Source organism: Entelurus aequoreus, linkage group LG26 (assembly GCF_033978785.1).
Source record: "Entelurus aequoreus isolate RoL-2023_Sb linkage group LG26, RoL_Eaeq_v1.1, whole genome shotgun sequence".
Taxonomy (NCBI): domain Eukaryota; kingdom Metazoa; phylum Chordata; class Actinopteri; order Syngnathiformes; family Syngnathidae; genus Entelurus; species Entelurus aequoreus.
In genome coordinates, this window is record NC_084756.1 from 3,088,894 (window position 1) to 3,109,070 (window position 20,177).

A 20,177-nucleotide genomic window follows, 5' to 3' on the forward strand; every position below is an offset into this window, starting at 1 on the left:
ATGCTACTTTTAATCTTTCATGCAGAGAAGGAAATCTCAACTAAAAAAATCTCTATTTTTTTCATACGGTGTTGATCTGGAAATGTTTGCCTCGGCATTTTGATGGTGTGGGCGTGTGGCACCGAACGGAGATGTTGACATGCAGAGTAAGCACTCTACATTCTCTAGCAGGTGACTTTTCAAATGATGCTACATATTAGCAGTAATGCTACTTTTTATAGCAACGCTTTTGCTCCACACTTGACAAATTACGGTTGTATGTTCGACATATTCCCGCTTGAAGCCAAACCGCCGCCAGACGATGGACCCCCTGCTGTTTTTGGGGGGAATTAATTCTTCCTTCATTTGTTACCAGATTCGCACCTTCTTTCTCTCGTATTACCGCTAGCATCACAGCTAACGTTAGCCATGCTGCTACCTCTCTGCTGCGTGAGGGCGTATACATATGTGACGTATGACGTGACAGTATGTGACGTGTGTAAGAAGGTGCGCTTGCTGTCTGTGAGAAGGAGACACAGGTAAGAGAGAGGAGAGCCTGAAGTGTAATGCCAGCAGTTAAAAGCAACTGCGTGAGAACGTATACTCGAATATCACAATATAGTCATTATCTATATCGCACAGAGGCAGCTGACATTTTTACCGGTAACTTTTCATTCACATGGCCGTCTCAACGGTTAGGGCACAGACCTGTGGATGTGTTGAAGGTGTGCTGGAAAATGCGGAACGGAAATTAGGGAGCAGCAGAAAAGTGGAATGTATTATTTAAATCGGTGCGTTGACAAACACTGACCAGAATTTTTTTAAAAACTGAATCTGGATCGGCATTTTCCCATGCCTTGCCGATACGCATTTTTTGGCAAATATTGGCGGCCGATCCGGTCCAAATATCGGATCGGGGCAACCCTAACTGTTTCTACAAACATTTGTGAAAGAATGGGCCACTCTCAGTTATTTCCAGCGTGGAACTGTCATAGGATGCCACCTGTGCAAAAAATTCAGTCGTGAAATTTCCTCACTTCTACATATTCCAAAGTTAACTGTCGGCTTTATTATAAGAACATGGAAGAATTTGGGAACAACAGCAACTCAGCCAGGAAGTGGTTGGCCAGGTAAACTGACAGAGAGAGGTCAGCAAAGTGCAAAGACTTTCTGCACAGTCAGCTGCTACAGAGCTCCAGACTTCATGGGACATTCCAATTAGCCCACGTACAGTACGCAGAGAGCTTCATGAAATGGGTTTCCATGGACGAGCAGCTGCATCTAAGCCATACATCAATCACCAAGTCCAATGCAAAGCGTGGGATGCAGTGGTGTGACGCACGTCACCACTGGACTCTAGAGCAGTGGAGATGCCTTCTCTGGACTGATGAATCACACTTTTCCATCTGGCAATCTGATAGACCAGTCTAGGTTTGGAGGTTGCCAGGAGAACGCTACGTTGCGGACTGCATTTTGCCGAGTGTGAAATTTAGTGGAGGAGGAATTATGGTGTGTTGTGGCGTTTGTATTTGGTGTGGCTTTTGCACTCTTGCTGTAGCTGAAAGTTGTTGTGTTGTAATTTATTATATTGTCTTGTGGCGTTTGTATTTGTTGTGACCTTTCTCAGCCACTGCAACTATCCGCCATTCTTGTTTCGATGACGCCACAGTAGGGTTGTACGGTATACCGGTACTAGTATAGTACCGCGATACTAATGAATCTTATTCGGTACTATATCACCTCTAAAAAGTACCGGTCCCCCACCCCTCCGCGCCCCCGTCGTGGTCGTCACGTCATGACATTGCTGGTTTTACGAGCAGAGGAGCATGTTTGGCAGCGCACACACACAGAGTACTTACAAGCAGACACAGTGTGTAGACAGAAAAGGGAGAACGGACGCATTTTGATCTAAAAAGTAAAGATAAAGGTGAAGTTATAACACTGAAACACCCTCAGGAAGAGGTGCTTTAAGACATGGTCGGCAGTGTTTTAGCTACTTCTAAATCACTAATCCTGGTCTCCATGGCGACAAATAAAGTATGTTTCTTACAAGTAACATTATCACTGGAGGACGAGGAATAGCTAAACATGCTTCACTACACAACGTAGGAGGATACAATAGCTCACCGGCGTCACAATGTAAACAAATGCCATGGGTGGATCTACACCTGACATCCACTGTAATGATACCAAGTACAGGAGCGTATCTAGTCGATACTACTATGATTACATTGATATACTTTTTAGCATCACAAAATCTTTCTTTCGTTTACAAAAAAATGTATAATGTTTCTAAAGTCAGGAAATACGTCCCTGGACACATGAGGACTTTGAATATGACCAATGTATGATCCTGTAACTACTTGGTTTTAGATTGATACCTAAATTTGTGGTATCATCCAAAACTAATGTAAAGCATCCAAACAACAGCAGAATAAGTGATTAATACATTTTAACAGAAGTGTAGATAGAACGGTAAATGAACAAGTAGATTAATAATTCATTTTCTACCGCTCGTCCTTAATAATGTTGACAAAATAATGGAATGATAAATGACACAATATGTTACTGCACATGTCAGCAGACTAATTAGGAGACTTTGTTTGTTTACTTACTACTAAAAGACAAGTTGTCTAGTACGTTCACTATTTTATTTAAGGACTAAATTACAATAATAAACATATGTTTCATGTACCCTAAGATTTTTTGTTAAAATAAAGCCAATAATGACATTTTTTGTGGTCCCCTTTAATTAGAAAAGTACCGAAAAGTATTGAAATACATTTTGGTACCGGTACCTTAACGTCCTAAAAGTGTTTAACTTCACATTAAGTCTGACATTTTTTTTCTAGTATCGATAAAATCGATCGATTGCTTTTTAAAACGATGTTGGATCAATACCTATCTTCCAGAAGGCAAACCCGGCGAGCGCAGATCGATGTAGTTGGATCTTAGGAATATAAATGGATACATCGTTACACTCCGAGATGATACAGCAAAAGACGTTTCGAGGTTATTCAGTGTTTCCCATAAACTGCCAAGATACCTGTGGTGGTGGGGGCGTGGCCATGGGCGTGGTCACCATGACATCATTGAGTAATTTGCATAATTTACTACAATGATATGATTTTCTCTAAAAAGGCTCAAAAAATGTATACTTACTAATTAATAACAACAATTTTGTTTTAAACGTCCATCCATCCATCCATCCATCCATCCATTTTACAACATAATTACAACACTTTATGTACATATTTATATACAGATTTGAACAATAAGTTATTCACTGAAATATATTTATTAATTGTGGTTCTTACAAAAAATATATCTTATAAAAATATAAAAGCTAAAATGTCTCTTAAAGCTCTGCCCCTTTAATTAGTGCATACTAAATAATTTAACTTTAGCCTACTACTACAACCATATTATTTACCAGCAACATAAAGTGAAACAGAGGCAGAGGTGTCCTGCCACAGTCAGTAACAAATAAACAGAAAACAGTAGTGGTGGTAGATAGACACAAAGCTTCATCAAACATCTGATCCACTGAACAAAGAGCTCCAAAAATCTTGATCCTACACTTCTCTTTTGTAAAGTAAATGTGAACAGGGCATCTACATCAACTATATGATTTGCCTGAGAAGCTTGACAGGACACAAAAAAAATAATAATAAAAAAAAAAAAACATTTTTTTTTTGTGGTGGCCTTAATTCTTTCGTGGCGGGCCGCCACAAATAAATGAATGTGTGGGAAACACTGTTATTGGCGATCAGATCAACATTTTCTTGCGTTAAAACTTGCAGATCCCTCTCACGGCAAGAATCCCCAAGGAGCCTCTCAAGTCCACCAAAAACAACCAAGTAGCGCACCATTGCCAAACCTCGCTGCCGTCAAACCCCCAGCACAAAAGCAGAACAGGGTTCCCGCAAATCCAGGTGGCTCAGCAGAAGACTGTCTCCACGCCTGCTCAACAGGTCGGTGCAGGGGGAAAAAACACCACTGTATTTGTTTCCATCCTCATAACTGCATGTCCACTCCTCACTCCGATGCACGGAGAGAAGGAACGTGGATGAATATTTACATGCATAAGCATTCATACGCCACACTCAATGAATTATTCACCTGCCTACTTTGCTAGTTGCATTTAGAGCAGGCTGTCAAACGTCTTTTCATTCACGTCCTAATCGCAGTTATGGCTGCCATTTGTAACACTGAACATACTTTATACGAATATAAATTCTGTAAGAGTGAATATACATAATATGAATATAAGCGTCTTTTGTAACACGGAATGTACTTTATATGAATATAAACGTCTTTCGTGCAAGTGAATATACATGATATGAATATAAACGTAGTTTGTAAGAGTGAATATACATGATGTGAATATAAACGGATTTTGTAACACGGAATATACTTTATATGAATATAAACGTATTTTGTAACACTGAATTCCGCCGGAATGCAGCGGCTCCAGCACCCCCCGCGACCCCGAGAGGGACAAGCGGTAGAAAATGGATGGATGGATTAATATACGTTTTGCAAATATAAATGTCTTTTGTAACAGTGAATATACTTTATACGAATATAAATGTCTTTTCTAACACTAAATACACATGATATAAATATAAACCTATTTTGTAACACTGAATATACTATACATGAATATAAATGCATTTTGTAACACTGAATATACTTCATACGAATATAAACGTCTTTTGTAACCCTGAATATACATGATGTGAATATAAACGTCTTTTGTAAGAGTGAATATACATGATATGAATATAAACGTCTTTTGTAACACTGAATATACTTTATACGAATATAAACGTCTTTTGTAACACTGAATATACATGATGTGAATATAAACGTCTTTTGTACGAGTGACTATACATGATATGAATATAAATGTCTTTTGTAACACTGAATATACTTTATATGAATATAAACGTCTTTCGTAACACTGATTATACTTTATACGAATATAAACATCTTTGGTAACACTGATTATACTTTATACGAATATAAACGTCTTTTGTAATACTGAATATATATTATACGAATGTAAACATCTTTCGTAACACTGATTATACTTTATACGAATATAAACGTCTTTTGTAACACTGAATATACATTATACGAATATAAACGTCTTTCGTAACACTGATTATACTTTATACGAATATAAACATCTTTCGTAACACTGATTATACTTTATACGAATATAAACGTCTTTTGTAACACTGATTATACTTTATACTAATATAAACCTCTTTTGTAACACTGATTATACTTTATACGAATATAAACGTCTTTTGTAAGAGTGAATATACATGATATGAATATAAACGTCTTTTGTAACACTGAATTCCGCCCGAATGCAGTTGAGATAGGCGCGACCCAGAGAAAATAAACATATTTTGTAACACTGAATATACATCATACGAATATAAACGTCTTTCGTAACCCTGAATATACTTTAAATGAATATAAAAACAATTCGTAGCACTAAATATACGTTATATGAATACAAACGTCTATTGTAACACTGAATATACATTATAAAAATACAAAAGTTTTTTTGTGACAGTGAATATACATGATATGAATATAAACGTATTTTGTAACACTAAATATACATTATACAAATATAAACGTTTTTTGTGACAGTGAATATACATGATATGAATATAAACGTCTTTTGTAACACTGAATATACATTATACAAATATAAACGTCTATTGTAACACTGAATATACATTATACAAATACAAACGTTTTTTGTGACAGTGAATATACATGATGTGAATATAAACGTCTATTGTAACACTGAATACACATGATATGAGTATAAACATATTTTGTGACAGTGAATATACTTTATGTAAATCCTAACGTCTCATAGCCTCGTTACACAATTTCCATAGGCAAGTCTTTTTTATTCTTATATTTTTTTTACTAACAGATAAATAACTTAGAAATAATGTGGCGGACCACTATAATGATGTGGCAGGCCACATAGAATTAAAGTGGCCGACTACTATCATGATGTGGCAGGCCACATAGAATTAAAGTGGCCTACTACTATAATGATAGTAGAATTACATAGAATTAATGTGGTGGACCACTCTAATGATGTGGCAGGCCACATAGAAATAAAATGGCGGACCACTATAATGATGTGGCAGGCCACATAGAATTAATGTGGCGGACCACTATAATGATGTGGCAGGCCACAGAGAATTAATGTAATGGACCACTATAATGATGTGGCAGGCCACATAGAAATAACGTGACGGACCACTATAATGATGTGGCAGGCCAAATAGAATTAACATGGCCGACAACTATAATGATGTGGCAGGCCACATAGAATTAATGTAATGGACCACTATAATGATGTGGCAGGCCACGTAGAATTAATATAATGGACCACTATAATGATGTGGCAGGCCACTATAATGATGTGGCAGGCCACTATAATGATGTGGCAGGCCACATAGAAATAATGTGGCAGACCACTATAATGATGTGGCAGGCCAAATAGAATTAAGGTGGCGGACCACTATAATGATGTGGCGGACCACTATAATGATGTGGCAGGCCACGTAGAAATAACGTGGCGGACCACTATAATGATGTGGCAGGCCACATAGAATTAATGTAATGGACCACTATAATGATGTGGCAGGCAACATAGAAATAACATGGCGGACCACTATAATGATGTGGCAGGCCAAATAGAATTAACGTGGCGGACCACTATAATGATGTGGCAGGCCAAATAGAATTAATGTGGTGGACCACTATAATGATGTGGCAGGCCACATAGAATTAATGTAATAGACCACTATTAATGATGTGGCAGGCCACGTAAAAATAATACGGCGGACCACTATAATGATGTGGCAGACCACGTAGAAATAATGTTGCGGACTTCTATAATGATGTGGCAGGCCACATAGAAATAATGTGGCGGACCACTATAATGATGTGGCAGGCCACATAGAATTAATGTAATGGACCACTATAATGATGTGGCAGGCCACATAGAAATAATGTGGCGGACCACTATAATGATGTGGCAGGCCACATAGAAATAATGTGGCGGACCACTATAATGATGTGGCAGGCCAAATAGAATTAATGTGGCGGACCACTATAATGATGTGGCGGACCACTATAATGATGTGGCAGGCCAAATAGAATTAATGTGGCGGACCACTATAATGATGTGGCGGACCTCTATAATGATATGGCAGGCCACATAGAAATAACGTGGCGGACCACAATAATGATGTGGCAGGCCACATATAAATAATGTGGCGGACCACTATAATTGAATTGAATTGAAGCATTTATTTCACACCTGCACAATACAACGACACACATTTTTTTTAACATGTTGGCAGAGACATTTAGGCAAGGCTTAAAAAGGGGTTGGATGAAGCAGATGCTTGTAATATCCCAACCCCTCTCACTCATTCCACATTTAACATAAACAATATCATAGAAGAACACTACTATACAAACAAAAACAAGGTAAGCTCCTGTACACTAACAATACAATAGTACCATTGTTACTATGAGACAAGACAAGACGAGACAAAACACACACACACACACACACACACACACACACACACACACACACACACACACACACACACACACACACACACACACACACACACACACACACACACACACACACACACACACACACACACACACACACACACACACACTGGCCCAAACACTCTCTGACCATACACCTCTCTCCCATCGCTCTGTGCTGAGGGCATCACTCTCTTTCCTCCTCATACTTCTTCAGTACTTCTTTTTTAAACTGTCTTTTAAATTGAATCATGTTAGAACAGGTTTTTAGCACGTCCCGTAAGTTGTTCCACAAAGTGACTCCACGCACTGAAATGCACATTGATTTTAAAGTTGTTCTAAATTTAGGCAAATACAAACCCCCTTTCCATATGACTTGGGAAATTGTGTTAGATGTAAATATAAACGGAATACAATGATTTGCAAATCCTTTTCAACCCATATTCAATTGAATGCACTACAAAGACAAGATATTTGATGTTCAAACTCATAAACTGTATTTTTTTTAGCAAATAATAATTAACTTAGCTGCAACACGTGCCAAAGTAGTTGGGTAAGGGCATGTTCACCACTGTGTTACATGGCCTTTCCTTTTAACAACACTCAGTAAAGGTTTGGGAACTGAGGAGACACATTTTTTAAGCTTCTCAGGTGGAATTCTTTCCCATTCTTGCTTGATGTACAGCTTAAGTTGTTCAGCAGTCCGGGGGTCTCCCTTGTGGTATTTTAGGCTTCATAATACGCCACACATTTTCAATGGGAGACAGGTCTGGACTACAGGCAGGCCAGTCTAGTATGCGCACTCTTTTACTATGAAGCCACGTTGATGTAACACGTGGCTAGGCATTGTCTTGCTGAAATAAGCAGGGGCGTCCATGGTAACGTTGCTTGGATGGCAACATATGTTGCTCCAAAACCTGTATGTACCTTTCAGCATTAATGGCGCCTTCACAGATGTGTATGTTACCCATGTCTTGGGCACTAATACACCCCCATACCATCACACATGCTGGCTTTTCCACTTTGCGCCTATAACAATCCGGATGGTTCTTTTCCTCTTTGGTCCAAAGGACATGACGTCCACAGTTTCCAAGAACAATTTGAAATGTGGACTCGTCAGACCACAGAACACTTTTCCACTTTGTATCAGTCCATCTTAGATGAGCTCAGGCCCAGCGAGGCCGATGGCGTTTCTGGGTGTTGTTGATAAACGGTTTTCGCCTTGCATAGGAGAGTTTTAACTTGCACTTACAGATGTAGCGACCATCTGTAGTTACTGACAGTGGGTTTCTGAAGTGTTCCTGAGCCGATGTGGTGATGTCCTTTACACACTGATGTCGCTTATTGATGCAGTACAGCCTGAGGGATCGAAGGTCACGGGCTTAGCTGCTTACGTGCAGTGATTTCTCCAGATTCTCTGAACCCTTTGATGATATTACGGAGCGTAGATGGTGAAATCCCTAAATTCCTTGCAAGAGCTGGTTGAGAAAGGTTTTTCTTAAACTGTTCAACAATTTTCTCACGCATTTGTTAAAAAAGTGGTGGCCCTCGCCCCATCCTTGTTTGTGAATGACATTTCATGGAATCTACTTTTATACCCAATCATGGCACCTACCTGTTCCCAATTTGCCTGTTCACCTGTGGGATGTTCCAAATAAGTGTTTGATGAGCATTCCTCAACTTTATCAGTATTTATTGCCACCTTTCCCAACTTCTTTTTCACGTGTTGCTGGCATCAAATTCTAAAGTTAATGATTATTTGCAAAAAAAAAAAAGTTTATCAGTTTGAACATCAAATATGTTGTCTTTGTAGCATATTCAACTGAATATGGGTTGAAAATGATTTGCAAATCATTGTATTCCGTTTATATTTACATCTAACACCATTTCCTAACTCATATGGAAACGGGGTTTGTATAATTTGTTGTTTCCTCTTAGACTGTAACTATGGTGAGCATCTCTATCCTGAAATAGGTTCTGTATATTGGATGGTAGAGAGTTTTGGGATGCCCTAAACATAATTGGAGCAGTTTTAAAGTTGATCACATGGTGCAATTTAAGTTGCTTTAACTCCATGAATAGTGGATTTGAATGATGTCTGTAGTGAACATTGGACACAATCCTAATGGCCTTTTTCTGCAGAGTAACTAAAAGCTGTAGTTGGGATTTATAACAATTTCCCCAGACTTCAACACAATAGTTTAAATATGACATAATAAATGAATGATACAATAACAGCAGAGCATTGGTGTTCAATAAATGACATGATCTCCTCATCATTCTAACACATTTAGCAACTTTTGTCCTCAGGTAACTTATATGAGGCTTCCATGAGATATTTTCATCTATTACCACTCCTAAGAATGAATTTTGTTGAACATATTCTATTGGTGTATCATCAATAACAATCCCGATGGGTATATTACTTTTGCGATTGCTAAAGAGCATGATTTTGGTCTTCTTTAAATTCAGAGACAATTTGTTGGTATTAAACCAAGTTTTTAACTTGATCATCTCCTCAGTTACAGAGGCCAGAAGTTGCTTCACGTCGTCACTTGCACATGTAATGGTTGTATCGTCAGCAAAGAGGATGAACTTCAGCAGTGTTGATACTTTACATATTTCATTGATATACATTATAAATAGTGTGGGTCCTAGTATCGACCCCTGGGGGACTCCACAGGTTGTGTTCATGAGTGTAGATTGATGTTGGTCCATCTGAACAATCTGCTGTCTCTTATTCAAGTAGCTCTTCAGCCATTTCCCTGCAACTCCCCTTATGCCATAGTTTTCCAGTTTATTTACCAAAATCTGGTGGTCAATTGTATCGAAAGCCTTTTGCAGGTCAATAAAAATTCTTATAACAAATGTGTTCTTCTCGATACCATTAGTAATGTTCTCTATTAAATCACTTAAAGCTAATGAAGTTGACTTATTTTGTCGGAACCCATATTGACAATTAGATAATAATTTGTGCTTTCCAATGAAGCCACGAAGTCTATTATCAAATAATTGTTCCAATATTTTTGACAACTGTGGCAGAAGGGAGACGGGCCGGTAATTTGTGAAGTGGTGTTTGTCTCCAGATTTGAAGATGGGGATGACTTTTGAGAGTTTCATTTGTGAAGGAAATTGTCCAAGTTGAAAAGATAAATTGCAGATTTATGTGAATGGTTTGAGGATTTTTTCCGCTACATTCAGGACCGTCCTCATGTCGAGGTCATAAATGTCACATGATGTTTTGTTCTTGCTTTTCTAAATAACCTCTAATACTTCCTTTTCGACAGTCGGAGTAAGGAACATCAAATAAGGATTTTTTCCAATAAGTTCCATGGGCTGTTCATAAATTAATTGGGATTTTTTTTTGCCAGCTCAGGCCCAATATTAACAAAAAACACGTTGAAGCCGTCAGCAATCATCTTCTTGTCACTTATGATTTGGTCGTTCTCAACAAAAAACTCCGGATAACAAGAACTGTTCGAACCATGCTCAATAATTGTATTTAATACCTTCCAAATTTCCTTTATATAATTTTTCTTTTGGAATAAAAGTTTGGTGGTGTATTCTTTTCTTCTTGCTCTTAATATGCTGGTTAATTTATTTTTATATGTTTTGTACTTTGTTCTGTTTCTATGGTTTGATGCCTAAAAAAAGTCCTATATACAGTAAATAATTGTTTGCAAGCCCTTTGGTTATCCATTGAGTTTTTGTGGACTTAGTTGTAGTGCATTTTTTGATGGGGCTGTGTGTATCATAAAGTGAGAAAAAAATGTCATGAAATAAATTATAAGCTGCATTTATATCTGGCGTTTGAAAAACATAATCCCAGTTTTGTTTTGCTAAATCATTCGTATGTGCTGTTAATGATCTTTCTGTTGTGGCTCTTTGATAATATTCACTATTTACAGGTTTGGATGTTTTGCAGTTAATATTGTACACCATAAATGATCAATGACGTCACTCACTAACAAGCCTCCAGTTACAGTCTGATCTACAATGTTACAGAATATGTTGTCAATAAGTGTGTTGTGATTCTTGTGGGTCGCGTGATCAGTGGGAATAAGCCCATGGAGAACATGGTGTCAATAAATTCTGCTGTGTGTTTGTGTTTATTAGGATTCAAAAGGTTGATATTAAAGGCCTACTGAAATGCGATTTTCTTATTTAAACGGGGATAACAGGTCTATTCTATGTGTCATACTTGATCATTTCGCGATATTGCCATATTTTTGCTGAAAGGATTTAGTAGAGAACATCGACGATAAAGTTCGCAAATTTTGGTCACTGATAAAAAAGCCTTGCCTGTACCGGAAGTAGCGTGACGTCACCGGTTGTGGAGCTCCTCACATCTGCACATTGTTTACAATCATGGCTACCAGCAGCGAGAGCGATACGGACCGAGAAAGCGACGATTTCCCCATTAATTTGAGCGAGGATGAAAGATTTGTGGATGAGGAAAGTGAGAGTGAAGGACTAGAGGGCAGTGGAAGCGATTCAGATAGGGAAGATGCTGTGAGAGGCGGGTGGGACCTGATATTCAGCTGGGAATGACTAAAACAGTAAATAAACACAGGGCATATCCATCCAGCCATCCATCTTCTTACGCTTATCCGAGGTCGGGTCGCGGGGGCAGCAGCCTATGCAGGGAAACCCAGACTTCCCTCTCCCCAGCCACTTCGTCCAGCTCCTCCCGGGGGATCCCGAGGCGTTCCCGGGCCAGCCGGGACACATAGTCTTCCCAACGTGTCATGGGTCTTCCCCGCGGCCTCCTACCGGTCGGACGTGCCCTAAACACCTCCCTAGGGAGGCGTTCGGGTGGCATCCTGACCAGATGCCCGAACCACCTCATCTGGCTCCTCTCCATGTGGAGGAGCAGCGGCTTTACTTTGAGCTCCCCCCGGATGGCAGAGATTCTCACCCTATCTCTAAGAAAGAGCCCCGCCACCCGGCGGAGGAAACTCATTTCGGCCGCTTGTACCCGTGATCTTGTCCTTTCGGTCATAACCCAAAGTTCATGACCATAGGTGAGGATGGGAATGTAGATCGACCGGTAAATTGAGAGCTTTGCCTTCCGGCTCAGCTCCTTCTTCACCACAACGGATCGATACAGCGTCCGCATTACTGAAGACGCCGCACTGATCCGCCTGTCGATCTCACCATTCACTCTTCCCTCACTCGTGAACAAGACTCCAAGGTACTTGAACTCCTCCACTTGGGGCAGGGTCTCCTCCGCAACCCGGAGATTGCACTCCACCCTTTTCCGGGCGAGAACCATGGACTCGGACTTGGAGGTGCTGATTCTCATCCCAGTCGCTCCACACTCAGCTGCGAACCGATCCAGTGAGAGCTGAAGATCCTGGCCAGATGAAGACATCAGGACCACATCATCTGCAAAAAGCAGAGACCTAATCCTGCAGCCACCAAACCAGATCCCCTCAACGCCTTGACTGCGCCTAGAAATTATGTCTAGGAAATTCTAGGCACAAGGCATATATATACTCTATTAGCCACAACACAACCAGGCTTACATTTAATATGCCACAAATTAATCCCGCATAACAAACACCTCCCCCCTCCCGTCCATATAACCCGCCAATACAAATCAAACACCCGCACAACACACTCAATCCCACAGCCCAAAGTACCGTTCACCTCCCCAAAGTTCATACAGCACATATATTTCCCCAAAGTCCCCAAAGTTACGTACGTGACATGCACATAGCGGCACGCATGTACGAGCAAGCGATCAAATGTTTGGAAGCCGCAGCTGCGTACTCACGGTACCGCATCTGCATATCCAACTCAAAGTCCTCCTGGTAAGAGTCTCTGTTGTCCCAGTTCTCCACAGGCCAATGGTAAAGCTTGACTGTCATCTTTCGGGAATGTAAACAATGAAACATCGGCTGTGTTTGTGTTGCTGCAGCCATCCGCTAATACACCGCTTCCCACCTACAGCTTTCTTCCTTGCTGTCTCCATTGTTCATTGAACAAATTGCAAAAGATTCACCAACACAGATGTCCAGAATACTGTGGAATTTTGCGATGAAAACAGACGACTTAATAGCTGGCCACAATGGTGTCCCAATATGTCCGCTACAATCCGTGATGTCACGCGCAGGCGTCATCATACCGAGACGTTTTCAGCAGGATATTTTGCGCGAAATTTAAAATTGCACTTCAGTAATCTAACCCGGCCGTATTGGTATGTGTTGCAATGTTAAGATTTCATCATTGATATATAAACTATCAGACTGCGTGGTCAGTAGTAGTGGGTTTCAGTAGGCCTTTAAAGTCACCACATACCATATATTTTTGGTTTCTCTTAAATAATTTTTCCATCCATTCATTAATTATTTTCAAGTCGGATCCTGGTGTCCTATAAACGCATCCTACAATAACGTGTTTCCTATTTAAAAATGATAATTCCACAGTGACTTATTCGAAGAGTTCCTCATCAGCTAAACACATCATTTACAATACTACAGCTGATATTTTTGTCCACATACAGAACCACACCTCCTCCTCTCTTATTTTTACATTTGGTGCAAAACATTTCATACCCATTTAATTCAAACTCATTACTTGTATTCTCATTCATCCATGTCTCTGAAATACCTATAATATTAAATGGAGATTTGAATTGATTCAAATAGTCCTGGATATCATCAAAATGAGAGTATAGACTCCTGCTATTAAAGTGTACCAGAGATATGTTATTATCTTGCATAAATGTTTTATCAAATGTGACGTCAGTATAATATAAACAATCATTGTTGGTGTTTTGAGGAGCATTTCTATCTGGATCCATTTCGCTCATAAATCTTTGTGATTTGTAGTTGATGTGGTCTGAGAAACTGATCGATTCCAAATTGTGGGAGTTTATCAAATCTTCATTCTCCTCTATTTCAGAGGAGAATTCACTATCAGAACTATGCATATGGAGTTATTTCAGAAACATGAAAAGAAGAAGAAGGTGTGTGATCATGGTCAGATAAATCATTCCTCTGTTCATGAAACATGAACAAGAGAAGAGAGCCTATGGTCATATGGTCACAACACAAACATGCACACCACAACTGGACCACTCAAGCAAACACAAACAATATTTCATCCACACACACAGAAACATACACTCACACACTGCAGGCAATAAAATAAACATGGAAAAACAAAAAGCTCCCCCCAAGAGCTTCTAAATATCCGATCGCAAAAGTAAAAAACTAAAGAAGTAATATTAACAAAAATATATATATGTATGAGGCGTGGTAAGTATCACATATGGAACAACTTCAAAATGCAAAAATAGTTTCCTAAATAATTCCCATTCATCACACAATTTAATATGTACTAATTTAAAAATAATGATGTGGCGTACCACTCTAATGATGTGGCAGGCCACATACAAATAACGTGGCGGACCACTATAATGATGTGGCAGGCGACATAGAAATAAGGTGGCGGACTACTATGATGATGTGGCAGGCCGCATAGAAATAATGTGGCGGACTACTATAATGATGTGGCAGGCCAGATAGAATTAATGTGGCGGACCACTCTAATGATGTGGCAGGCCACGTAAAAATAACATGGCGGACCTTTATAATGATGTGGCAGGCCACATAGCAATAATGTGGCGGACCACTATAATGATCTGGCAGGCCACTTAGAAATAATGTGGCAGACCACTATAATGATGTGGCAGGCCACATAGAAATAAAATGGCAGACCACTATAATGATGTGGCAGGCCACATAGAAATAATGTGGCAGACCTCTATAATGACGTGGCAGGCCACAAAGAATTAATGTGGCGGGCCACTATAATGATGTGGCAGGCCACATAGAAATAATGTGGCGGACCTTTATAATGATGTGGCAGGCCACATAGCAATAATGTGGCGGACCACTATAATGATCTGGCAGGCCACTTAGAAATAATGTGGCAGACCACTATAATGATGTGGCAGGCCACATAGAAATAAAATGGCAGACCACTATAATGATGTGGCAGGCCACATAGAAATAATGTGGCAGATCTCTATAATGACGTGGCAGGCCACAAAGAATTAATGTGGCGGGCCACAATAATGATGTAGCAGGCCACATAGAAATAATGTGGCGGGCCAGTATAATGATGTGGCAGGCCACATAGAAATAATGTGGCGGGCCACTATAATGATGTGGCAGGCCACTTAGAAATAATGTGGCAGACCACTATAATGATGTGGCAGGCCACATAGAAATAATGTGGCGGGCCACTATAATGATGTGGCAGGCCACATAGCAATAATGTGGCGGACCACTATAATGATGTGGCAGGCCACATAGAAATAATGTGGCAGACCACTATAATGATGTGGCAGGCCACATAGAAATAAAATGGCAGACCACTATAATGATGTGGCAGGCCACATAGAAATAATGAGGCGGGCCACTGTAATGATGTGGCAGGCCACATAGAAATAATGTGGCGGACCACTATAATGATGTGGCAGGCCACATAGTATTAATGTGGTGGACCACTATAATGATGTGGCAGGCCACATAGTATTAATGTGGTGGACCACTATAATGATGTGGCGGACCACTATAATGATGTGGCAGGCCACATAGTATTAATGTGGTGGACCACTATAATGATGTGGCAGGCCACATAGTATTAATGTGGTGGACCACTATAATGATGTGGCAGGCCACATAAAAATAATATGGCAGACCACTATAATGATGTGACGGACCACTATAATGATGTGGCAGGCCACATAAAAATAATATGGCAGACCACTATAATGATGTGACGGACCACTATAATGATGGGGCAGACCACTATAATGATGTGGCAGGCCGCATAGAATTAATGTAATGGACCACTATAATGATGTGGCAGGCCACAACAAATAAAGTGGTGGACCACTATAATGATGTGGAAGGCCACGTAAAAATAATGTGGTGGTCCACTATAATGATGTGGCAGGCCACTTAAAAATAAAGTGGCGGACCACTATAATGATGTGGTGGACCACATACAATTAACATGGCGGACCACTATAATGATGTGGCAGGCCACATAGTATTAATGTGGTGGACCACTATAATGATGTGGCAGGCCACATAAAAATATTATGGCAGACCACTATAATGATGTGACAGACCACTATAATGATGTGGCAGACCACTATAATGATGTGGCAGGCCACATAGAATTAATGTGGCGGACCACTATAATGACGTGGCAGGCCACATAGAATTAATGTGGCGGACCACTATAATGATGTGGCAGGCCACATACAAATAATGTGGCGGACCACTATAATGATGTGGAAGGCCACATAAAAATAATGTGGCGGTCCACTATAATGATGTGGCAGGCCACATAAAAATAATGTGGTGGACCACATACAATTAACATGGCGGACCACTATAATGATGTGGCAGGCCAAATAGAATTAATGTGGCGGACCAATATAATGATGTGGCGGACCACATAAAAAAACATGGTGAACCACTATAATGATGTGGCGGGCCACATACACATAAATGGCGGACCACTATAATGATGTGGCAGGCCACTATAGTGATGTGGCGGACCACTATAATGATGTGGCAGGCCACTATAGTGATGTGGCGGACCACTATAATGATGTGGCAGGCCACTATAGTGATGTGGCGGACCACTATAATGATGTGGCAGGCCACTATAGTGATGTGGCGGACCACTATAATGATGTGGCAGGCCACTATAGTGATGTGGCCGACCACTATAGCGATGTGGCGGACCACTATAATGATGTGGCAGACCACTATAGTGATGTGGCAGGCCACTATAGTGATGTGGCGGACCACTATAGCGATGTGGCAGGCCACTATAGTGATGTGGCGGACCACATAAAAATAACATCCATCCATCCATCCATTTTCTACCGCTTTCCCTTTCGGGGTCGCAAGGGGTGCTGGAGCCTATCTCAGCTGCAACATAGTGGACCAATATCATGATGTGGCGGACCACTATAATGATGTAGCGGACTACATAAAAATAACATGGCGAACCACTATTATGTGTCAGGCGACATAGAATTAAAGTGGCGGACCACTATAACGATGTGGTGGACCACATAAAAATAACATGGCAGACCAATATAATGATGTGGCAGGCCAAATAGAAATATTGTGGCGGACCACTATAATATAGTGACAGGCCACGTCAAATTACATGGTGGACCACTATATTGATGTGGCAGGCCAAACAGAAATATTGTGGCTGACCACTATAATAATGTGGCAGGCCACGTAAAAATAATATGGTGGACCACTATAATGATGTGGCAGGCCACATAAATATAATACGGTGGACCACTATAATAATGTGGCGGACCACTATAATGATGTGGTGGGCCATATAAAATAGTGGCGGGCCACAATAAATGACACAAGAGGTCAAATAAAATTATAAAGGTAATAAAAACACATCAGGATGTTGCCTACAGCCACATCTGAGCATGATCTTGTCTTTCTTCAGATCAACAAGAGCAGCTCCAAGAACAGAATCCTCACCTCCCAATCACAGAGCAGGACTCCTGAAGGTAAGTGGCTCACAGTCAGGGCCTGATGTGCTAAAGGTTTGCGTCTACTAAAATTCAATTGATGTGTTTGGTGTCATTTACTGTTTTTTAATGGTGTTTGTTTTTGCATATAGAATTATTAACATATCTTTGAAAACATTCTTGAAGTACGCATTTTTTTGCGTCTTGAGCATTCACAGTAAGTGCAGCCTCTTTCCCATGAGCTCTAAAAAAAAGGGGGAGAAAAAAAAAGTGGTTTCAATGTAGACACACTGTGAACTGCTTCTAAAACGCCCATAAAAAGTGGTACATGTCTGCTGCATGTTTGAAAACGTAGGAAAACGCCAAAAGTAGGAACATGATAACATGAATGTGCAGTAAATGAGTGTCTCCATGGTGATGCCCTGTATCGTACGCACAAAATCCTCATTTAAATACGGCGATCTGCACTACTTTTCTATTGTACACACAGTCTTAGTAGATCACACGTAACACCTCCACTAATAGTACACGCTATTTTATTGTTTGCACACGCTGTTTAGCATTTGGTGTTTGGATTTTAGTAAATCAGGCCATGAGTCTTCCTTCTTATAACAGACACTTGTTATTTTTCATGTCAGTAGGGCTGACACATTTTGTCCAGTTTGTCAGAGTACTGTTACTGTCACGCATATGTGCATTTGTTACAATAGTGAATACATGTATTTATTCAAAATAAATATATGTGTGTGTATGTATGTATGTGTATGTATGTATGTATGTATATATATATATATATATTGTGTGTGTGTGTATATATTTATATATATGTATATAAATATACACACATATATATATATATATATATATATATATATATATATATATATATATATATATATATATATATATATATATATATATATATATGTATATATATATATATATATATATATATATATATATATATATACATATATATATTAGGGGTGTGGGAAAAAATCGATTCGAATTCAAATCGCCATTCTCACGTTGTGCGATTCAGAATCGATTCTCATTTTTAAAAAATCGATTTAAAATTTTTATTTATTTTTATTAAATTAATTAATCCAACAAAACAATACTCAGCAATACCATAACAATGCAATCCAATTCCAAAACCAAACCCGACCCAGCAACACTCAGAACTGCAATAAAGCAATCCAATTCCAAAACCAAACCCGACCCAGCAACACTCAGAACTGCAATAAAGCAATCCAATTCCAAAACCAAACCCGACCCAGCAACACTCAGAACTGCAATAAACAGAGCAATTGAGAGGAGACACAAACACGACACAGAACAAACCAAAAGTAGTGAAACAAAAATGAATATTATCAACAACAGTATCAACATTAGTTACAATTTCAACATAGCAGTGATTAAAAATCCCTCATTGACATTATCATTAGACATTTATAAAAATTTTAAAAAAGAACAATAGTGTCACAGTGGCTTACACTTGCATCGCATTTCATAAGCTTGACAACACACTGTGTCCAATATTTTCACAAAGATAAAATAAGTCATATTTTTGGTTCATTTAATAGTTCAAACAAATTTACATTATTACAATCAGTTGATAAAACATTGTCCTTTACAATTATAAAAACTTTTTACAAAAATCTACTCTGCTTGCATGTCAGCAGACTGGGGTAGATCCTGCTGGAATCCTATGTATTGAATGAATAGAGAATCCTTTTGAAACAGGAAAAAATCGTTTTTGAATCGAGAATCGTGTTGAAATGAAAAAAAAAATCGATTTTGAATCGAATCGTGACCCCAAAAATCGATATTGAATCGAATCGTGGGACACCCAAAGATTCACAGCCCTAATATATATATATATATATATATATATATATATATATATATATATATATATATATATATATATATATATATATATATATATATATATATATATATATATATATACATACATATATATTAGGGCTGCAACTAACGATTAATTTGATAATCGATTAATCTGTCGATTATT

At 39.2% G+C, this 20,177-nt stretch overlaps 2 protein-coding genes across 8 annotated transcripts in view; one reads left to right on the forward strand and one right to left on the reverse strand.

Moving 5' to 3' along the window:
* The window catches only part of rap1gapb (RAP1 GTPase activating protein b), a 411,217-nt gene that overhangs the window by 186,217 nt on the left and 204,823 nt on the right, over positions 1–20,177 (reverse strand). The window lies entirely within an intron of this gene.
* Positions 1–20,177, forward strand: part of LOC133643162 (dual specificity tyrosine-phosphorylation-regulated kinase 4-like) — an 84,262-nt gene that overhangs the window by 4,230 nt on the left and 59,855 nt on the right. The window contains exons 2-3 of one of the 2 annotated variants that reach the window (XM_062037583.1): positions 3,783–3,953; positions 18,115–18,178. In XM_062037583.1, the coding sequence (XP_061893567.1) occupies positions 3,783–3,953; positions 18,115–18,178 (235 nt within the window). The remainder of the gene's footprint in view (positions 1–3,782; positions 3,954–18,114; positions 18,179–20,177) is intronic. The other variant, XM_062037584.1, reaches the window with a different exon arrangement.